Source organism: Halichoerus grypus, chromosome 1 (genome assembly GCF_964656455.1).
Source record: "Halichoerus grypus chromosome 1, mHalGry1.hap1.1, whole genome shotgun sequence".
NCBI classification, from domain to species: domain Eukaryota; kingdom Metazoa; phylum Chordata; class Mammalia; order Carnivora; family Phocidae; genus Halichoerus; species Halichoerus grypus.
In genome coordinates this window covers 5945136-5965211 of record NC_135712.1, presented here as the reverse complement: position 1 = coordinate 5965211, position 20076 = coordinate 5945136, and the positions used below count along the sequence as shown (strand labels likewise).

Here is a 20076-nt window from a genome sequence, read left to right as displayed (position 1 = left end):
AGAAGGTTGTGAGGGTTGGTGGCCCATGTAAGATGTACACCAGGGTGACTCTCTGATTCTTAGCATCCTCATAAGATAAGAACAAGTACTATCCTACAGATTGGTTGTGAGGACAAAATAAAATGATATATGAAACTGTTTCCACCCTAGATTTTATCCTTTATTTAACTTTGAGATGAAAAGCTCATATAAGAGTGAGCTGTTTTTATTGCCCTGGTTTTTAACAGGTCCAGGGCCTGTGACAACCTATTTACCAAGGCCACCCCATTGGGTGGAATTCACAGTGGACACTACACTTCACCTTGACATAAATGTAAAGGATCCAGGGAGGTCCTGGATTTCCCCATGACAATTGTCTCCATGCTTAAAAACAACAAGCGTCAAGTTTCTTCAGAAGTATTGTCTGGCACTTTGCTTTGCAAGTGCCCGGAGAATTCTCAGTGCTCTGATTGGTTAACTGGGGCCTGACTGAGGAGGGCTGAGGGCCCCACTCTGTGTGGTCTGAAGGCCTTGGGATTGCTTCTGCTAATAGAACGGAGACACTGAGAGCCCATCTCTCGGAGCCCATCCTTATGGGAACACTAGTGATATTCCAAACTGTCTCTCTTTTTCATTTCAAATAAGATTGCTTCTAAGGTCCAATTTGGGGTGTGAACTGGCAGATGTTATTTCAACTGGAAGTGAGAACATATCTAAAAATAAGGAAGATGATTTTTTTTTTGTTTTTTTTAGATTTCAGTAAAGCTTGATGAATAGAAGGCCTAGACAGGACAGCAGAGTTGCAAGGAACACTGGCTTTTGAGAACAGATGATTGGGGACTGGTGTGTGGCTCTCTTACTCCCTATTTCCAGGTTCCCTATGTCCCTTCCAGTCTAAGAATCTATTGATTAAAAACATTAGTATTTTAATGACAGCTTCTGGGGGTGGATGCAACTCTGTGCATTGGTACCATTGTTACATATTGATTGAAAATGTATCTCAGAATTAAGGAAGTACGGTGCTTAAACAATGTAATTCCTTACTTGTTAAAGTATGGTAATAAAATATGATGGTGTCTAGTTTGTTAAAAATATGGTGACACTCACACCTACCTCTTGGGTTGTTGTAATAAGTAAATGAAATAGTATCTTGCACAGTGCTAGTACACAGTGACTACTGAATGAATGACAATAGGGATTGGGAATGCAGAATGCCTCTTCCTGGTGAATACAGTCTTCAGATCTTGCTGGTTAAATTCAAGATGCATTAAGAACTTATTAGGTACCTACTATACTTTAGGTATAGTAGTTATCATAGGATAGTTAATAGTGAATTCTACTTGCCTTAGGCTTGAAAGTCATTTGGTAATTTGGTGTGGGGGGAATTTAATAATACCGAATGGGTCACAAATACTCAGCAATGTATTTAAAATCAGGGGGTCTATAAAAATTGATTAGATTTTATTTTCAGAATAACTAATACTAATGTGATTTTGTTCCTTTTTTTTTTTTTTTTAGAATCTAGTTATCAAAGTGAAATAAGGTAAGTTTGAAATCACATCAATTTTCTGAGAACAAAAACAACTGAAAAACAACCAAAAAACACCAACCCTACCACCGCTAACACACACAGAGATGTGGGGTTTCAGGATCATGTTACTCAAAATTAAGTACTGAAAATGGACAACTTTGAAAAACACGTATGCCAAACACAAACTCATATGGCAAAATTAATTGTAGAATAAAATAGAGGATGGAGATCATGCCTACATTTGACTTGCCCTGGCTCACTTAGGAAAATGGAGATTTTCTACTCGGTGTCTGGCATTTGCAACTCTTTCCACAAGAGGACACTATGCACCGTGACTGTTGTCCCTCCTGTTTTGAGTCAATGCAGGGGACTTGAGGACCATTTCAAGGATAGAGAACCAGGCAGAGGTCCTGATGGAATTTCTGGGGCAGTGGAGAACAGTAAGGCCAGCTGGATGGCTTCAGGCACATGAAACTGACCAGGCAGACAAATTAGGTAGCGTTCACTGCTTGTACCACTAATGGGGGAGGGGACAGAAAAATCCCAGCCATTCCCATGGCCGTCCAGAAGTAGCTGCAAGCACTTTTAAGGTAGCTATACCTACAATAATACAATAAGGAGTTTAAATGTCTGCAATATTTAGACAAGTATAAATGCAGCAAGGGGAGGGACTTTTAGACAGTGGTCATTTTGCTGGGGGTGTTACAACACAACTATAGCTAATTTTCAGTATTTTATTAGATAATTTTAGCTTTTGAAATGCTGAGATTTTAAAATACCTTTTGGCTACATGTGGTGAATGAAGATGTGTGTAATCACTGTGTAACAGACACTAGCCATTCTCCCTTTGACCCCAGTCACTCACTGGTGATAATGCAGTGTTGGGAGAGGTGTCTGTGGTCTCTGAGGACACTACAAAGCGTCAGTCTGAAACTGCTCCTCCTCTGGGGCCTGACATAGGGCAAGAGGAGAGGAAGGCAAATGGACTCCAGTAATTATTCCAGCATTTCTCTAGAGTGCTGTCTCCAGCAGGATGGCAGCCTGGATTCTTCCGTTCACCATTATGGACTTTGTAACATCTTTTATTTCTCTTCTCTGGGATCTTAGATGATTTGAAAACATAGTACAGTGGTCAACAGCTATTTGGGGGCATGGATAGAGAATAAGAAGAATAATGACAACAGCAGCAATAATATGACAGTAGGGACGACAATCGCTAGTATATGCTGAGTGCTGAACATACATTAGGTCCAGGGAGGAAAGACGGGGCGACTCACCGGGACCCCGTATCCTACCTGCTTTCCGTGCCCTGTGGCACCTGTGCAAACTCCAGTTGCTCCAGGCTCCTTCTGCAGTGAAATAACACATATTCCTTCCTACAGAATCAACGCATGTTTATTATAGAAAAAATTAAAATATACTTTTAGGAAATGATTTTGAGAGGCCCTGGGGGACGCAGTCGGTTGAGCATCTGACTCTTGATTTCTGCTTAGGTCGTGATCTCTCCGTGCCCAGTGCGGAGTCTGCTTGAGACTCTCTCTCCCTTTCAGTCCGCCACTCCCCCCTAAAAATAAATGAGTAAATCTTTAAAAAAAATAGCAATGATTTTGAAATCACCCCTAATTCTATCGTTCAGAAGCAGGTATTGTTATGTAAGTATGTATCTGCTCACACACACGTGTGTTCACATAGATACATGCACATAGGCATTTTGTGAAATTTGCATCAGCATAAATCTTATTTCGTAGTGTGCTCTTCTCACTTGGCACTATTCTGAAGATTATTTCTGTTAATAAATTTCTGTAATAAATAAATTTCTGTTAATAAATAGTAATAATAAATTTCTGCTTAATAGAAATATCTTATTGAAGTATAATGTAAGTTCAGAAAAGTATACAAATTGTAGGTGTGTAGCTTGATTCCTTTTCACAAAGCATATGGGCCTTGAGGGGGGACATGCAGAACTAGAGCACCCCCAGCACCCCAACCTCTCCATGCCCCTCAAATCACTGTCTGCCCCTTCCTCAAAAGTCATGTCTTTTTTTTTTTTTTTTTTTTTTTTTAGAGAGGGAGAGTGAGAGAGAGAGGGCCAGGGAGGGGCAGAGGAAGAGGGAGAGAATCTTAAGCAGGCTCCACGCCCAGAGCAGAGCCCAACACTGGGCTGGATCTCACAACCCTGAGCCCAGATCAAGAGTCGGACGCTTAACCAACTGAGCCACCCAGGCGTCCCCAGGTTATGTCTTCTGACCTCTATCCCCACATCCCCAGAGATTATATTCATGTGAACTTTATGTAAATGAATCATAGCATGTATACTCATTCATTTTGGTTTTCTTAAGCGTCACACTGTGAGATTGGTCCATATTATTCAATGAAGGTGTAAATGGTGTATTATTATATAATACTACACTGTGGGTATATACGCAATTTATTTTTCCTTTAAATGGGCATTTGGATAGTTTTTGGGGTCATTATGAATTCTGTGGCACTAAGCAATTTAATATGGATCTTTGATGATGAGTTCATAAGTACTCCTTCCTGTGTTGTATTCAGTTGGGTGTATGTCTACCCATGAGAGCTGGGTAGGTGGAGTCACAGGGTAAGTAGGGCAGACAATACTGCTCTATGCTTTTCTGAAGTGGGTGTGCCAGTTTATACTTTCACCAGCAGTCCATGAGAGCTCTCACCTGTAATAATTTTTACAGGTGGCATGGAATTTCATTTTAGAGATGTATTGTCATTTATTTCACTAGTCCCCTATGGTGGGGCACCTGGGTCGTTTGCAGTTTTTGCTATTATCAATAGCTCATGAACGAACATTCTTTCAAGTAAAGCTTTGCACATATCTTTGGTTATTTCCCTATAAGTTTTTAGTGGTCAAGCATGAATATCTTTAAATATTTAGATATCCATTGCCAAGTTTTCTTCCCCTGGGAGGCTACATAAATTTTTACTTTATTTCAGAGATTGGCACACGTTTTCTATAAAGGGCCAGATAGTAAATATTTTGCTTTTGTGGGCCACACGCTTTCTATCACAATTACTCAGTTCTGTTGTTGTACCATGCAGACAGCCATAAATAATATGGAAGCAGACAGGGGCGGCTGTGTTCCAATAAAACTTTAATTATAAAAAGGGGGGGTGGATTTGCCCTGTGGGTCAAGGTTTGCCAGCCCTGCTTAATTTGGTCCCTGGCTTCTGGGGGTTGATTATCGACTGGGGAATGGAGTCCATGGACCTATCTCTCTCTACCTCAATGGGAGTGTGAGCAGGCAGACCACCTACAGAGTCATGCTGGTGGCTATGAGTGTCCCTCCTGATGTTGTGGTGGGTTCAGCATGCAAGAACGCTCGGGGTGGAGCAGACTGAACCGAATATCCACTGCTGATTAACATTTGGCTTTTTAAAATGGTTAAAATAAAATAAAATAAAATAAAATAAAATAAAATAAAATGGTCTAATTCCAGGAAATCTGCAAGCATGAAGGCAAACAAAGAAACTTTGGAGACAAACATAAAAAGTGGGAGTGAAAACAATGCCTACAGCCCAGATGAGCCCAGGATGGCCAGTGAGTGGGCGGGTGGGGCATTCGGAAGACCTGGAGGGGAGTGTGGGGGAGGGGCTGACTGACCCTGACCAGCACGGCTGCCCACTGGCTGCACCAGGCGGGGGACTCAGCCCTTGCTGGTCATTATTTTTTGAGTAATTTTCAGAAGGAGAAATTTCAGGACTAGAAATATTCTTTTTTTTTTTTTTTTTAATATTTTATTTATTCATTTGAGACAGAGAGATACAGAGAGATAGAGCATGAGCAGGAGGAGAGGCAGACGGAGAGGGAGAAGCAGGCTTCCCGTTGATCGGGGAGCCTGACGCGGGGCTCAATCCCAGGACCCTGGGATCATGACCTGAGCCGATGGCAGACGCTTAACCACCCGAGCCACCCAGGCGCCCCCAGGACTAGAAATATTCTATAAAAAGTAAAAATCCACCTATATCTCCAAAGTTTAAAATAAAGTGGGATGAAAATTTAAGGGCTTTAAAATAAAATTTTTTATGCTTTCTCTTTTGTTAAAGCTTTCTACCTTTATTATTTATTTATTTATTTGTTTTTAAAGATTTTATTGATTGATTGATTGATTTGACAGAGAGAGGCACAGCGAGAGAGAGGGAACACAAGCAGGGGAAGTGGGAGAGGGAGAAGCAGGCCTCCCTCCCAGCAGGGAGCCCGATGTGGGGCTTGATCGCAGAACCCTGGGATCATGCAGGACCCTGGGATCATGAACTGAGCCGAAGGCAGGTGCTTAACGACTGAGCCACCCAGGCACCCCAAAGCCTTCTACCTTTAATAAAGCGTATGAGGAGGCATTTTAATACATTGAGGGTCACTTTCCCAAAATGTCACATAAAACCAAAACTCAGAGAGAAATCTGTTCCTATTGAGCTTTGGAGGGTGTGGGAGAATGTTGAAAAATGAAACCCAATTTTGAGAAGTCTTTATAGCACCCGAATGTCTTCCCTTTTGAGGACACAGTCCTAGTGGGGACTCAGCCACTGGCAAGGGGCTAAAGGTAGGGTTTGATCTGAGATCTTTCTGGAAGGCAGATGAGAGAGGAGGGGAGTACGAATGGGTGGGAGAGGGAGACCCGGCCCTAACAAGTTGCCTGGCAAAACAAATTCCACAGAAAGATGTTTCGTTAATGAGTTCTTGCTGAGAGCTGCCCCCGCCCCCCCACAAATTGTTTTCACTAAGATTGGGGCTGCCCTCCTGGCCCATTTCTCCCCCTTCACCATGGTGGTCTTCCACGTTCATTCCAAATGGCTCACTTCAGATTCTTAAAAATTCCACGATGCTGTTCTGATCATAGCTTACAAAATTTCCTATGGGTGAATATTTATTTATTAGTGTTTTGAGTAGTTAATGAAGTAGCTTGACCAAAATCATGGCCCAAACGAAACCTCTCTGTCTTTTTGTCCTTTTGTATCCTGTGTTTACATTCCTTGGTCAGCATTAAAGCTATGGATTCACCTTGTCTCTGGATGAGACTAATGAGTCAAGGAAGGACTGGATTGTGAGTTTGCCATACTTTTATTTCATTAGCAAGATAAGATTTGAAAAGTATATAACCTCAAGGGAACTCTAAAAACAAAAAACAAGTTTATGGCTAAGGATTGCTTTATGCTTGGTTTACTGTATAAAAGCAAATATGTTTCCTTATAAATCAGAATTGCTAGAATATTATTTGGGCTTTGTTACTTATCACTCTAAAAATCATTCTTCTGTTGCAGAGCTTGCTTCTCTCGCTTCAGAGTCCTCTGAATCCAGTGTTCGGGAACAACACAGAAATAGGCAACCTTATCAGGTGACTCAGACCATTTTCCCCATTTCTAGGTTTTTTTTTTTTTTTTTTTTTTGTCATTTAAAAACACTTGCCTGGTGGTAGGTGATTATAAAATGGTGTTTGTTTTATGTTCGTGATGGAAGAACGTGGCCTTTGCTCACTGGTTAACCTGTTAGCATGGAGGACATAGTATCTCTTGCACAGAAGTGTAGGTGGGGGCTTGTAGATCTTGGGGTATCTCTTACATGCCCACGTAGAGATGCTGAGTGGGCTGCTGCATGTACAAGCCTGGAGCTCCAGGGGAGGAACACTAGTTGTAGATATTGTTGGTTGTTAGGCAAACTCTGATGGGCTCCATCCTTCCAAAGAACGTGAAGAACACAGTCACCCAGGAACCGTGAGGACACAGTATGTTACTTTTCTGACATGAAGTCGGTGTTGGTTGCCACGGATGAATGAATTGGAGTGCATACACAGAAAATACGATTCTTTATATCCACAGTCATATTAGGCAAAATATGTATTTTCTGACCTCCTCAAAGACACCTTCAAATGAGAAGCACTTTGATGTGACTCTGCAATGCTGTGCCTGATAATGTATGGATGTTCTCCCCTTTAGCTTTTGGAAAAGGCCCACTTGCAGATTGGGTTCCCGACAGCATGTGGCATCCGAGGTCTTGGCTGTGTTCTGCCTACGAGTCGCTTTCAGTTTGAGGTGCTGTTGCTGGGAGTGCTTGCCCAGACCCATCGTTCTTTCTTGGGGTAGATATTGACTTGGGTTTCCAGGCAGCTCCAGGCCATCATGTTCCTCCCTGCAGTTGGGATTCAGCTCAGTCCATATATCTTGCCAGTGACGTGTGCTTCCCAGGCCTTTGTGGGGGAGGCGAGCTTTGACTGATGCTCAGCCACGTATCGGGAGGACCTAAGTGATGCCATTAATGGAAAACCCGTGGTAGCCAGATGGGAAGACATAGGAAGGGTCTGTGGCACCAAAGAACTTTGGCCTAGGTGACGAACTGTTGGGTTCCTGGTACAAGTTCAGGCTATATCCTTAGGCTGGGTGTCAGGAAAATGGAAAGGTAAATTTCTTCCCGTCAAGTCTGCTGTCTTTGGCACATGTATTAGACTGGTATAGATGAATATGCTGCATAAAAACGCTATGTTTTGGGTCACTGAAGAAAGGTATATAATTCCACGTCACATCGCCACTTTGCTTGTTCGCAGTCTTGGGCACTTTGGTTTTTTTTCAAGGGTATTCCGTTCAAACACAATCCGAGGAAGGGAAAGTCTGAAGGGCCAGGGGCTGCATATGGGAATTGTCGATGTGGCCTTTAGGATGCCCAGATTCTTGGTCCCACCTGTGGACCCCCTTGCTCAGTGGACTTGGGTGCAACCCGAGTGTGTCTGAGTTTTAAGACAACACAGAGTGATTGTCTAGGTGACTAGGTCTAAGGGTAATTGGCTACCTCATAGCAAGATGAACATGAGGGGCTGCTGGGACAGTAGGACATTGCCGATGACCACCTTGCCTACTTTGTAACCTCACATCGCCTGTGAATTTGATTTGCTAGTGTTCCAGGGCATTCACGATACCCATGCTAAGTACACTGGGTAGGGGTTGCACTGGACCCTTTCCAGGAGTGGAGGGTACCTGTGCCCTTATTGGAATCATGTGGATCCCCTGTAAGTAGAGGAGGGTCCAGCCCTGAGCCTCAAGTGTGTGCCCACACCTGGCTCAGGGACCAGTGAAGTGCTCTGAGGAGCAAGCAGTGTCTTGGGGTCATTCTCATCCTCACCTTCAAGACCACAGCTTCCAGCCCCACCCAGAGTTCCACGTCTATGTCTGATCTCCAGATTGTGATGAGCCTCCAGGCACCGCATCTTCATCATGCAGCACCAGTCATGATTTTAATTATGCCCTGCACCCAACAGTTACTGAAACAGGAAGCTGGAGTTTTAACACTTAGGATGGGCTACAAACCCCATTTGTTGCTGCACCAGCCTCCATAACTCTTGCTCCATCGCTATCCTTCTGATTGAGGTCCAGAATGCCAGAGACCCACACTCCCTTGAGGAAGATCAACCTGAGATGTCGTGGGGAGCCTCTTTTTCACATCTCTTGTTATGTCCAGATGCTTTCAGTGCTGACAGCCCTGAGAAAGCTTCAGAAGGGTGAGGGCTCTGCTCAGGGAAAAGCTGGCATGAGTCAGGTCTGTTGGTGACTCTGGGCTGTAAACACACAAAAAAGTACCTGCTGGCTGCCTGGAGCTCCCTGCCTTGCTCATCCCCACCTCTAAGCCCACTCCCCTGCTAGGGTTCTCCCCTAAACATGGGACTTTTCACCAGAGGCTGAGAGATGGGGGGCAGTCCCTGTTCCTACCACTAACTGGCAGAAAGGAAGGATGTGTTTCCAGTATCCTGGATCCCAAGGAATGCTTGCTGAGCATGGAGGTGCATCTAGTCCCTCTAAGCTTCCGTATCTTGGTACCTTGCTGCTTTAGCAGTAGTTCTCAATGGAGGGTATACCTGAAGCTCTTTGGGTGTTTGTTAAAATGCAAAGTCCTGAGCCTCTTCCAGCCTTTCTGGATCAGAATTTCTGGGAGATAGGGCCAAAGAATGTATAGTTTTGCCATGTTCTCCAGGTGATCTCCTTTGAGGACAATATTTTCATGGCCCAACATGACAGCGTAACAGACATGCATAGTACTGTTCCTAAGGGCAAGTCATCACTGAGTGCAGGGCTTTTCCTTAGAACCGTGCATGGGGAATGACTTCTACTCCACAAGCTTGCCACAAAGCGTGGAGAGAAATTTGGGGTGTGATGCTGTGATGAGTGTCAGATGGAAGGGTCTTGATGCTGAGGCTCTTCACAATCTAGGCTGCACTGTCATGGGGAAACACTTTTTAAAACCTGTGTTTTAGGTGGGTCCTAAGGCACACTACACTCACTGTGGATGAAAGAAAAACAGGATTTTAGGCTGCAGAGACCAGAGCATGTAGTAAATTGTAGGAAGGATCAGAAAGGAAAATAAGAAGTGACATTCCAAACTGACGTATACCAAAATGTGACGCTTCTCTCCACTGATGATTCCTATCCAGGCTGGACTTACACTCAGGGTACGTAATACTGACTTTATTTTCTAGAAAGGAGTTTGTGTTGGTGAAGTGCTGTAAACGCAGGTATAACTGCCTACAAAACACGTGAGGACAACACTAATAAATAAAATTAGAAAGTCTTACTAACAATTACAGCTAATGGGAAGGGCAAGTACCCTTTGTTTTTATATGAAGTCATGGGTTTTGCAAATGCTTTACATCTTGGTGAATAGTTAATACAAACAGCCCTCCTTTTCCTCTGCTCTTTCCAGGCCTCAACTCCCTGCCAGTTAATTTTTCTGTTTATTTTGGGCATCTCTGTTTCTTTCTCTCCCAAGCCTGTCAGTTTTGAAGGGTGAGTGCATGAACGACTTGAAACGTGGATCAAGTCTTCCCCGCTAATCACCACTCTCCCGAAATAAACAGAAATACAACCTTAATAAATTTAGAAAACGGCAACGCATTTGCGCAGCCCAGCAGGGAAAACAAAAGGCAAACAACAACTGCAAAAATGTCAAAGCATTTTCACAGCAGAAGCCCGGTTCTTAGAGCATGGTGGTGAGGTGGCTCCAGCAGGCTCTTTTTCTTCCTGCATGACTGGGACTCATTAAGACCTCGAGCCAGAGTGATTTTATCCTCAAGACTTACTGACATTCTATTGCAACATAAATAATGCATGGTGCCCAGTTACATTATTTAGGATGTGCAATGCAGCTGCAGTGTCCTGGAATCTGAGTCGGCAGTCTCAGGACTGGCAGAAAAACATATTACATGTTTTGCAATAGGGCAGTACTGTTGGGCAGGTACTGGCCCCTCTGGAGGAGTATGTGGTTTGCTTGGGGTCACATTACCCAAGGAGAATGGCAAAGACCACATTTCTGAGAGGAGGCGGCAGCACGGCCACCCCAGGAGAGAGCAGGTGGACCTGTCAGACAGTCAGTTCAACTTTGTCCCTCGCCTTTAGGAGGAAAGTGTGTTTTTAAAGAAGTTTAGACATATTTTATATTTTCATACAGAAGTTAGAATTTCCATAGGAAGATTAAAACAAACAAACAAACAAACCAGAATAGTGCATCTTTGCTGTCATTTGCCTTCATACAAACAAATATTGGATTCTTTGAACTGCATTACTCGTAAGGCCCTGAACTCGGAAACTTCTGGAGTGTGTGGTTATTGAAAATAATGCAATAAAGGAAGGACATGTGTTAACATCTTTGGTTCCTCTCTGGGCCCTCACATTTCTTCTTATCTGATTAGTGGAGCTGTCGGCTCAAGTTTGTCTTTTATGTTGCTCTCCACTGATTCAATCCACCCCCTTCCCTTTGTTACCAGGGACCTGACCACCGGTGGCCGGGACCCGCAGGTCGCCCGCAGGTTTCCTTCATCATGGCCAATCCTAAGACCATCAGGAACGTAACTTTGGTCTAGCAAAGATGTCCCTCTGGTTCCATTCTGCATGTGACTGATGACCTGCATCACACCGACATGGGATCATCTTTCCTCTCTGTCCCAAGGCTGGGCTTCCGCTTTGCCAGTGTTATGGGGACGCAGAGAGGCTGGAATAATCAGAATGAATACTTCGTGGGGGAGAGGAGTCCGTTTCCCACCTTTCAGAGTAGAATTTGGCTTTCGAAATGTTTCAAGATTTTCGTGAATTCCACCAAGTAACTAAGTAAAAGCTGCAAATTCATCATCTTAATTTACTTGTCACTTGACACTCCTTGAGAATCCCATCAATGGCGGATAAACCTCTATCTTACCATGACTTTTAAAATATTTTTGTTATCTTACATAATATGAAGACAATATTTATATATGTTTAGTATGTGGGGCATTAATGTATATTATCTGTGAAAAAGGAGCATACGCATTAGGATCAATCCGAAATCTAAGATTTCCTGGAAAATCAGAACTTACAGGTTAAGAATAAGATTAAATTCAAAGCCGATGTGCACACTGTGAAATATCCCATTATTGGATATTTATATGAAGACATTCACTTTTATCTGCTCCTTATCAGGCTTGCTCTCATGTCGTCTGATGAGTTAGATGTGGATTATGCTTTGTGGGGGATGTACCTTACATACCACAAATGCCGTGAAAAAAACTGGAAATGGGTAACATGTTCTTTAATAAGTAAAAGAGAAAACACCAAAGAATGTTATTGCCTTTCTGGGTTCCTTACTATGCAGGTGGTAGTTTAAGGAATCATGATGCTTTGGAGACGTCTATAAAAAAATCACGTCTTCATATTAGTCTTTGATTATTGTACATTTGCCCCATGAAAGTTAATATGAATGTTGTTATGATGAATAAAATTGCTGCCTTTTCCAGATATTTTTTTTTCGTGTGAATATTGTCAGTGCATTTCCTGCCCACCCATCTCTTCATGTTTACCCCAGAGGCAGGACTGTTATTTGGCGAAGCGCTGTGCCAGTTGGTACAGATTCCTGTGATGGTTAGTAATTAGCAACTGCTCAGTAATTAACAACATGCCCAACCTTGGTGCTGCTAACGTGGAATGTGACTTTTAAAATGTGTTAAGATTTTAGTGCTGCCTTAGAGTTAGTCAGTAGCGATGACAATCACTAGTATATGCTGAGTGCCGAACATACGTTAGGTCCAGGGAGGAAAGACAAGGCGACTCACCGGGACCCCGTATCCTACCTGCCTTCCTTGCACAGGCTCCTTCTGCAGTAAAATAATATACGTATTTCTTCCTATAGAATCAATGCATGTTTATTATAAAAAATTAAAAACATAGTTAAGAAATGATTTTGAAATCACCCCTAATTCTATTGTTCAGAAGCAGGTATTATTAGGTACGTATGTATCTGCTCACACATGTGTGTTCACATAGATACACGCACATACATATTTTGTGAAATTTGGATCATCATAAACCTTATTTCGTAGCTTGCTTTTCTCATTTGACACTATTCTGAGGATTATTTCTGTTAATAAATACTTGCCTACAACATTTTGCTTCATTTGCTTAATAAAAATATCTTCTTGAAGTATAATATAAGTCCAAAAAAGTACACAAATTGTAGGCATGTAGCTTGGTTACTTTTCACAAAGCATATGGGCCTTGAGTGGGGACATGCAGAACTAGAGCACCCCCAGCACCCCAACCTCCCCACGCCCCTCAAATCGCTGTCTGCCCCTTCCTCAAAGGTCACCTTCCTCAAAGTTTTCCTTAAAATGCGTTAAGATTTTAGTGATTCCTTAGGGTAACTGATGTCAATTCATCATGGTGATGTTTCTCACCACTTAACACTCCCGCTTGCTAATCCACTCAACGGTCCACAAACCTATATGCCACCATGATTTATAAAATGTTTTTATGATCTTAGATCCCATTCCACCTCTACCTTGAACCCCCTCGTGTGAATCAACCACTGATTCCAGGGCTGTTTGCTGGCACACGTGGGGCCATGTCAGGTGTCCATTCTGATTCACGGGCGCTCATACGGTATCTGTTCTGAGGTGCTGGAGTTCATGCTGTACGGGTTGTCAACTATTTTAAGTATCACCACTGCTTAGAGGATCCTGAAAAAAAGGTCATCTCTTCTAGGACTGTGTCCCTAAAGGGAGGGAACTGGCTGCCTATTTCCTTTGAAGTAGAGCTAAAATGCAAAATGTTTGGAACCCATGACTACGGCTGTATCACTTTCCTTAGATATCTTTATACGCAAAAACACTGCGAATTCACCAGCTTGAAAACTAGACTCTTGCTTATTATAACTCCTTTACTCCGTGCCAGTGTGCTTCTGTCTCCCAGCACCATCCTTGAATGGGTACAAGTCAAGGAGAAAGACAAGAGCGTCGCAAGACCCTTTGGGCAGAGTTGGTCAATGAGTGAACTCCATGCTCTTCACTTCATGGTTTGCTCTCCTTAAACCACCACAGAGCCCCGATCCAGAGACAAGGCAAATGTCATGTCAGTTATGCCTTTTGTAACCTTTGCAGAAGCCAGCATTCTGTATGCGTTTGGTAAATATTGAGATCAAGCAGGTCAATATTGAGAAAGACAGTATATCGAAGTGTAACAAATATTCGCCATCTGCCTGCTATAAGAATCGTATTTCTGTGGTTGTTTTAGGAGTCAGTGGGAGTAGCATGTAGAATATCATCGAACTTTAAGTTTTGAACTCTGCAGAACAATGCGAAAGGAATTTCATGGAAATGTCTCCAGCTTAGGTTGTGCCTCTTGAATCACTCTCAAAATATTTATCAGACTCTGGGAAGTTTTTCTGTGTCACTAATGGACTACTTTCTTACAGTAGCTTATTCCCGAAGTAAGGTTTCTCAGCCAGGTTTTATTGCACAAGAGGTGGCAAGTTATTTGAACAGAACTATCTGTAGCTGCATTGTCCAATACCTTAGCACATGTGGTTATTTACATTTAAGTTATTTGAAAGTAAATAAAATATAAGATGCATTTTCTTGGTCCCACTAGCCACACGTCAAGTGCTCAATGGCCACACGTGGCTAGTGGCTACTGGTTGGGCAGTGCAGATGGAAGGTTTCGCTGCTGCAGAAAATTCTACAGGGCAGTGCTGACCTAGAGCTAGCTGCTTGGAAATGACCTTGATGTGTCAAGGATGGGCTCTTCTATACAAACACTCAATCGCTGTTTTCTGTTAGTGCTATGTCTGTGTACTTGCCAGTTTCTATTTAGGAACCCTGTAAACCCCAAGGCAGCTCTCTACTGAGAATGGTATTTTGCTGATGTGGTAAATTCATCTCTTCCTTCTGCATTGCAGAGAGCTGAAGCGGGCTCAGGGAGGTGCAGTGAGAGGGGTCAGTCACGGCCAAGGGTGTTCCTCAGAAAGGCAGACGGGGCTACTACTGAGGAGTGGCTGTGAGATGCAGGTTTCCTTAAACCAGGATCTCTCACAGGTCTGTGTCACAAAAGCTTTGCCGTGGAAGCCACACCTGTCCATCCTTCCAGGCATCTTTGACCTTGGTTCTTCTGTCAGTGGCCTAGTTTTTTTCCTTAGAAAGTGCAAATAGGGTGGGATCAGGTGAAATGCGGTTAGCCTGAAGGCTCGTACCTTTGCAGTAGCAGGTGGTGGAAGAAAGTGCCCATCCCTTCTGCATCTTCACAGTTATGGGACATCTGGCTGTGTGTGTGCGCATGCGTGTGTATGGATGCATGTGTGTGTGTGTGCGTGTGTGTGGTGTTCATTGTGTGATGTGCGTGTGTGTGTGTGCATTCCACAGTTTACTTAGAGGAGGGCATGAGTGATAACGTCAACACATGGAAGATAATTGGAGACCTTAAATAGAAACGCTTCCTCAGCTCTATGTGGCTCTGATGGGGGGCGGGGGGCGGGGCATTAAAGTTGCCTCGCCAGATCCTGGGAGTTTGATGACCAAAAGGGTGAATGGCTGCTGCCAAGCCTATAGGAGACAGTGTGTCAACAACCGAGCATCGCCATGTGAGTGCTCCCGATGTCCTTGGGGAAGAGCACTCCATCCTGTGTGAAGAGGGAGAACGATCCTCCCCGTGGAGCACCTGAGAACTTGCAGCAGAGATGAGAGGGATAGGGAGAGGATAGTAAAGAAGGACGCAGAGGGCAGCAGAATGGGACAGACAGGGGGTGGGGCAGGCCTGAGGAGCTGTTACCATCCCCAGGGCTGATGGGACAGGGAGAGGCGGCTAGACTAGTATGGAGAGGCCTTTAGGTACAGGGACCTGCCAAGTTCTGGACACCTGGCAGCGGGGAGGGAGGTGGCCAAGACTCCTTCTCCCCACTCTTCTGTTCACACCTCCTGTTGACCAAGCACGACCAGAACCAGAGGTCCATGGGGCCCTCTGATGTCGTCCATACGGGACAGAGAAGGGCAGAAAATGGATGTGGATGGCAGGCAGGCAGAAGATATCTAGGCCGGAGGATCTGGCAACATTTGGGACACAGAAATCAAGGAATGGAGAATGTGTTTGTAAGGTTACGGGGAAAGATGTGTGGCTGAGTTGCATTCCACTTTCTCCTTTTCTTAAGGATGAATCCATTTACCAAAAGGGGACACCATTTGGGGGAAAAGAATTTGGCTGCACTGAATTTGAGTAGGTCACGGCTTCAGTGACACACCAGTAAAACAAAGGGATGGATGGTGGGCCCCTGAAGTCTCTTCTGGCACTTACCTTCGTAGAGATGCTCAGACACACACACACACACACACACACACACACACACACACACACACACACCTGCCCCGTCCTCACCTGACCTGGCCCAGCTGCTGGGATTGAAGCTGCTCCCACGTGAGTGTGTGCAGACGTCCCCCATCCCTGCTGCACGGGGAGAGAGCTGTGCTTGTCTGCAGATGGTAAATATTTAACTCTCACCTAGTTCAGCCTGTAAATCACGCCACGGGCTATGGCCTCGGGTGAGACACACTCTCCAACATTTCTGAAGCAGGTGCTCCGGCGTCTCCCTGGACCTGGGCGAAATGCAGAGTTGGAGGTGGCAGGCTGGGTCCTGGGCTGCGAGCCACCCATTTGCCTTCCCTCCTTTGTTGGCGGAGGCATGTTATTTCTCGCAGTACAATGCGATTTGGAACCCACAGACTGATGGGAAGATTTGTGAGAATTACTGCCCAGCCAACGGCTTCAGACTGAGAGATTCATGACCAGTATGTAATCCTACTGGGCTGACAGAGCAGAAAATGAGTGATTCCAGTAAAGTCTGTGGGGGAAATACAGTGCAGAATATATTGATTATATTTCTGTTCAGAAACCTTAAGAATGTATGATATTTTATAGGGTAACTTAATTTGAGAACAATTGGCAATATTATGCTTCAATTTCATGGCTCATAAATCTGAGGTAGTTCAAATATAGCAAATTATTGTCTAAATCAAAAACTAATTCTAAACATTATAGTTGGCCTAGTTTTTTTCCTTAGAAAGTGCAAATAGGGTGGGATTAGGTGAAATGCGGTTAGCCTGAAGGCTCGTACCCTTGCAGTAGCAGGTGGTAGAAGAAAGTGCCCATCCCTTCTGCATCTTCACAGTTATGGGGTGTGTGGCTGTGTGTGTGCGCATGCGTGTGTATGGATGCATGTGTGTGTGTGTGTGTGTGTGGTGTTCATTGTGTGATGTGCATGTGTGCGCATGCGTGTGTATGGATGCGTGTGTGTGTGTGTGTGTGTGGTGTTCATTGTGTGATGTGCATGTGTGTGCATGCATGTGTTTGTGCGTGTGTGTGTGTGTGTGTGTAAGGATCAAGGAAAGGGGAGAGACACTTGTTTAGTGTCGACTACGGGAGTCAGCAGACTAAAGCCCGTGAGTCAAAATCAGTCTGCTGCTTATATTTGTATGGCCTGCAAACTAGAATGCTTTTAAATTTTTAAATGGTTGAAAAGAATCAAAAGAAGGATAATATTTCATTACATGTGAAAATTATATGGAATCTAAGTTTCAGCATCCGTAAGTACAGTTTTGTTGGGACACAGCCAATGTTTACGGATCATCTGTGGCTGCTTGTAGGCCGCAGGGGCAGAGGTGAGGAGCTGGGACAGAGCCTGTGTGGCCCACAGAGCCTGAAGTAATTGCTGTGTGGCCCTCTGCAGAAAGTGTGGTCTCCTGCACGCAGGCACTTTCATGGGTTAGTTCACTTAATCCTTACTTAATCCTGCGGTGTTCTTTTTGTCTCCATTGTACCAAGAGCAAAGTGAAGTCACATGATACAGTTCCCAGAGTGACATGCCTGTCTTTTGACCCCAGGTCTTTCTGATTCCAAAACTGGTTCCCTGTCTTCTCTCTGTGCTGGGTGACATCTTCCCCTGGATCTCCACCACTCCTAGGATAAAATCTAAAATCCTTTCATGGCCTGAGGCCTGGTTGGCTCTACCCCAACTCTCCCTGGCCATGTACCACTCTCTCCAAATCACACTCTAGTGCAGGAGATTCCACAGGGGTCCATGGTGTGGCCCACCTCAGGGCCTTTGCACATACTTGGAACATTCACTTCCTCCCTCTTCACTTTGTCCAACTCCAGCTGATCCTTTGGATTGTCCTTGGTGAAGCCATCTGTATGGTTTTGTGCTAGGTCCACTAGCTACTCTTCCCACTATGGTTTTGGGTGGGAGTTGGCCACAGAAATGTGCCCAAGATCTGGAAGGTAGATATGAAGGCCCAGTGACTACATGCTCAGAAGGATGATGCCCAGATGCCCTCGAAGCTCACACATGCTGGCTCTCCAGTACCCTGGCCCTCCTGACCTCCTTCTGCCCCTTTGGGTCCTGGGCAGGGGCATGTGCAGGCCCTGAGGGGCAAGGGGCTGGCTTCTGCAGGGTGCCTGTGTCATGGGGGTTAGGAGAACTGGGAGAAAGGCAGGGGTCCCAGTTTTTCTTCCCAGGTCCCAGTTTGCATCCCTGCTGTCCTATTCTTTTTGCTGATGGCAGTGACGACAGGCCCATCCTGGATGTAGAGGTGGGAGCTCACCATGGACTTCTCATGGGCTTCCCTTCACAGTCCCTGGTGAGTGACTCTCCTGATCCTCTCACCTCCCCTTTCTGGGCCTTTACTTCCCTGGCATCTCCTATGATTGTGTGAAGTTGAGTCCCTGTAATGAACCCCTTACTCTGTGTCACTGGGAACATTCTGCTTCCCTGATGGAACTCTAACAAACCTACTCCCTGTTGGGTTAATGCCTTGACTATGTTAACACATCACCTTAGACTTCTTCATCGTGCTACCTAGTGACATAATTGTTTGTATGACGAATTACTGAATGTCTCCTTTCCCATTTAATTCTGTGAAGGGGGGCAGCTCCACGCTGCCTTGTTCCCTGTGTAGCCTGGGCAGGCACATTCCACGTGGTCAATACATACTTGCGCAATGAATGATTTATGCCAAAAGCAATGAGGGGAACATGAACATCGATTTTGTTTTTAGGCAATTGTTCACATTGTTTTTGGAACCTCTAGGCTGTCAAGGCCCATGGGCTAATGCACGTTAGTAGCTACTTTCCACTCGTTGGCTCACCTGGTGCCAGAAACAAAAGGGGCGCAAGCTCTCACCTGCTGCTGAAAGGCACGCACTGTTAAGGTCATCACCATGAGTGTTTTGGTCAGGGGGTCACTGTCGAGTTGCATTTTCCCTCTTGGGGGTCTGGAGTCCCCTGGCAGCATGATACAGGGGAAAGAGCTGGAAAGAAGCAACTGGGCTTGCTACCCAGGTGACCTTGGGCATGTCACCTGACTCAGGTGAGCCATACTGCATTGGTAAAAGGTGTGAATGTGGGTGGGTGCTTGGAGTTCTTAATGATTCACAGGTGCCAGTGGATTTCAGTTGGGGGCAGGTTTCCTCAGGAGAAGCCTGCAAAACTTTCACCTGATGGATAGTGAGAGATATGTTCATATGAGCTTATGTTTCACTGTAAATATTTCACAATAAATAAAAGCATAAAATGTGTTTGTCGTGCATCTAAGGCCGAATTTTCCACGAAGGCAATGACCTTGGAAAGATTAAGGTTGGTTTTGCGAGGAGCTTCATCCAGGGTGGTTTGCCGTTTTGGCAAACTGCTTCACCAATAACACCCCACCTGCAGTCTCTGAGCTGCTGTCATGAGGCACAGGGATCGCTCGAGAGGTATGGCTGCTGCGTTCCTGGGGATCCTCAGGGTGGAGGCCGGGATTTGACTGCTTCCTACGTCTTGGGTGGAGTTCCACGGAGCATTGCATTTGCTCTCTTATAAACAGCTTCCCTGTTAAATCTCCTTTATACCATATACACGGCGTTATGTTGGAGTTCTTCTTTCATCTTGAAATTTAGGTGTCTAAGTAAGGGATGTTATTTATGAATTTAATCTCAGAATAGTAAAACAGGTATTGCAAAATAATTGTTATTCAAAATGGTGTTGCATTCGAAAGGATAAGAGCCTTCAGACTGTCAATGTCCTTCTCCCTTCACAGTATCTCTGCATCTCCCCCACTCCCAGAGCATCACATTTGACTTCTGGAGGTTTGGCAAAGGGCAAGAAGAGCAATCCTCCAGGTTAGCATGTTTGGGTATGGGTTTCTTCTCTTTCCATCTATTGTTCCCCTTACCTGGGTGTTTACACGTAATTTCTTGAAAACGTTTTGAACGATGGAGAATTATCAGTGACATCAGAGC

At 44.6% G+C, this 20076-nt stretch overlaps 1 protein-coding gene across 1 annotated transcript in view; it reads left to right on the top strand.

Moving 5' to 3' along the window:
* IGSF5 (immunoglobulin superfamily member 5) overlaps nt 1-12656 on the top strand; it is a 38930-nt gene extending 26274 nt beyond the window's left edge. Inside the window, exons 6-9 of the mRNA XM_078071747.1 lie at nt 1498-1522; nt 4978-5078; nt 6797-6870; nt 11278-12656. Of these exons, the coding sequence (XP_077927873.1) occupies nt 1498-1522; nt 4978-5078; nt 6797-6870; nt 11278-11373 (296 nt within the window). The 3' untranslated portion in view covers nt 11374-12656. The remainder of the gene's footprint in view (nt 1-1497; nt 1523-4977; nt 5079-6796; nt 6871-11277) is intronic.
* The last annotated feature ends 7420 nt before the right edge of the window (nt 12657-20076 follow it).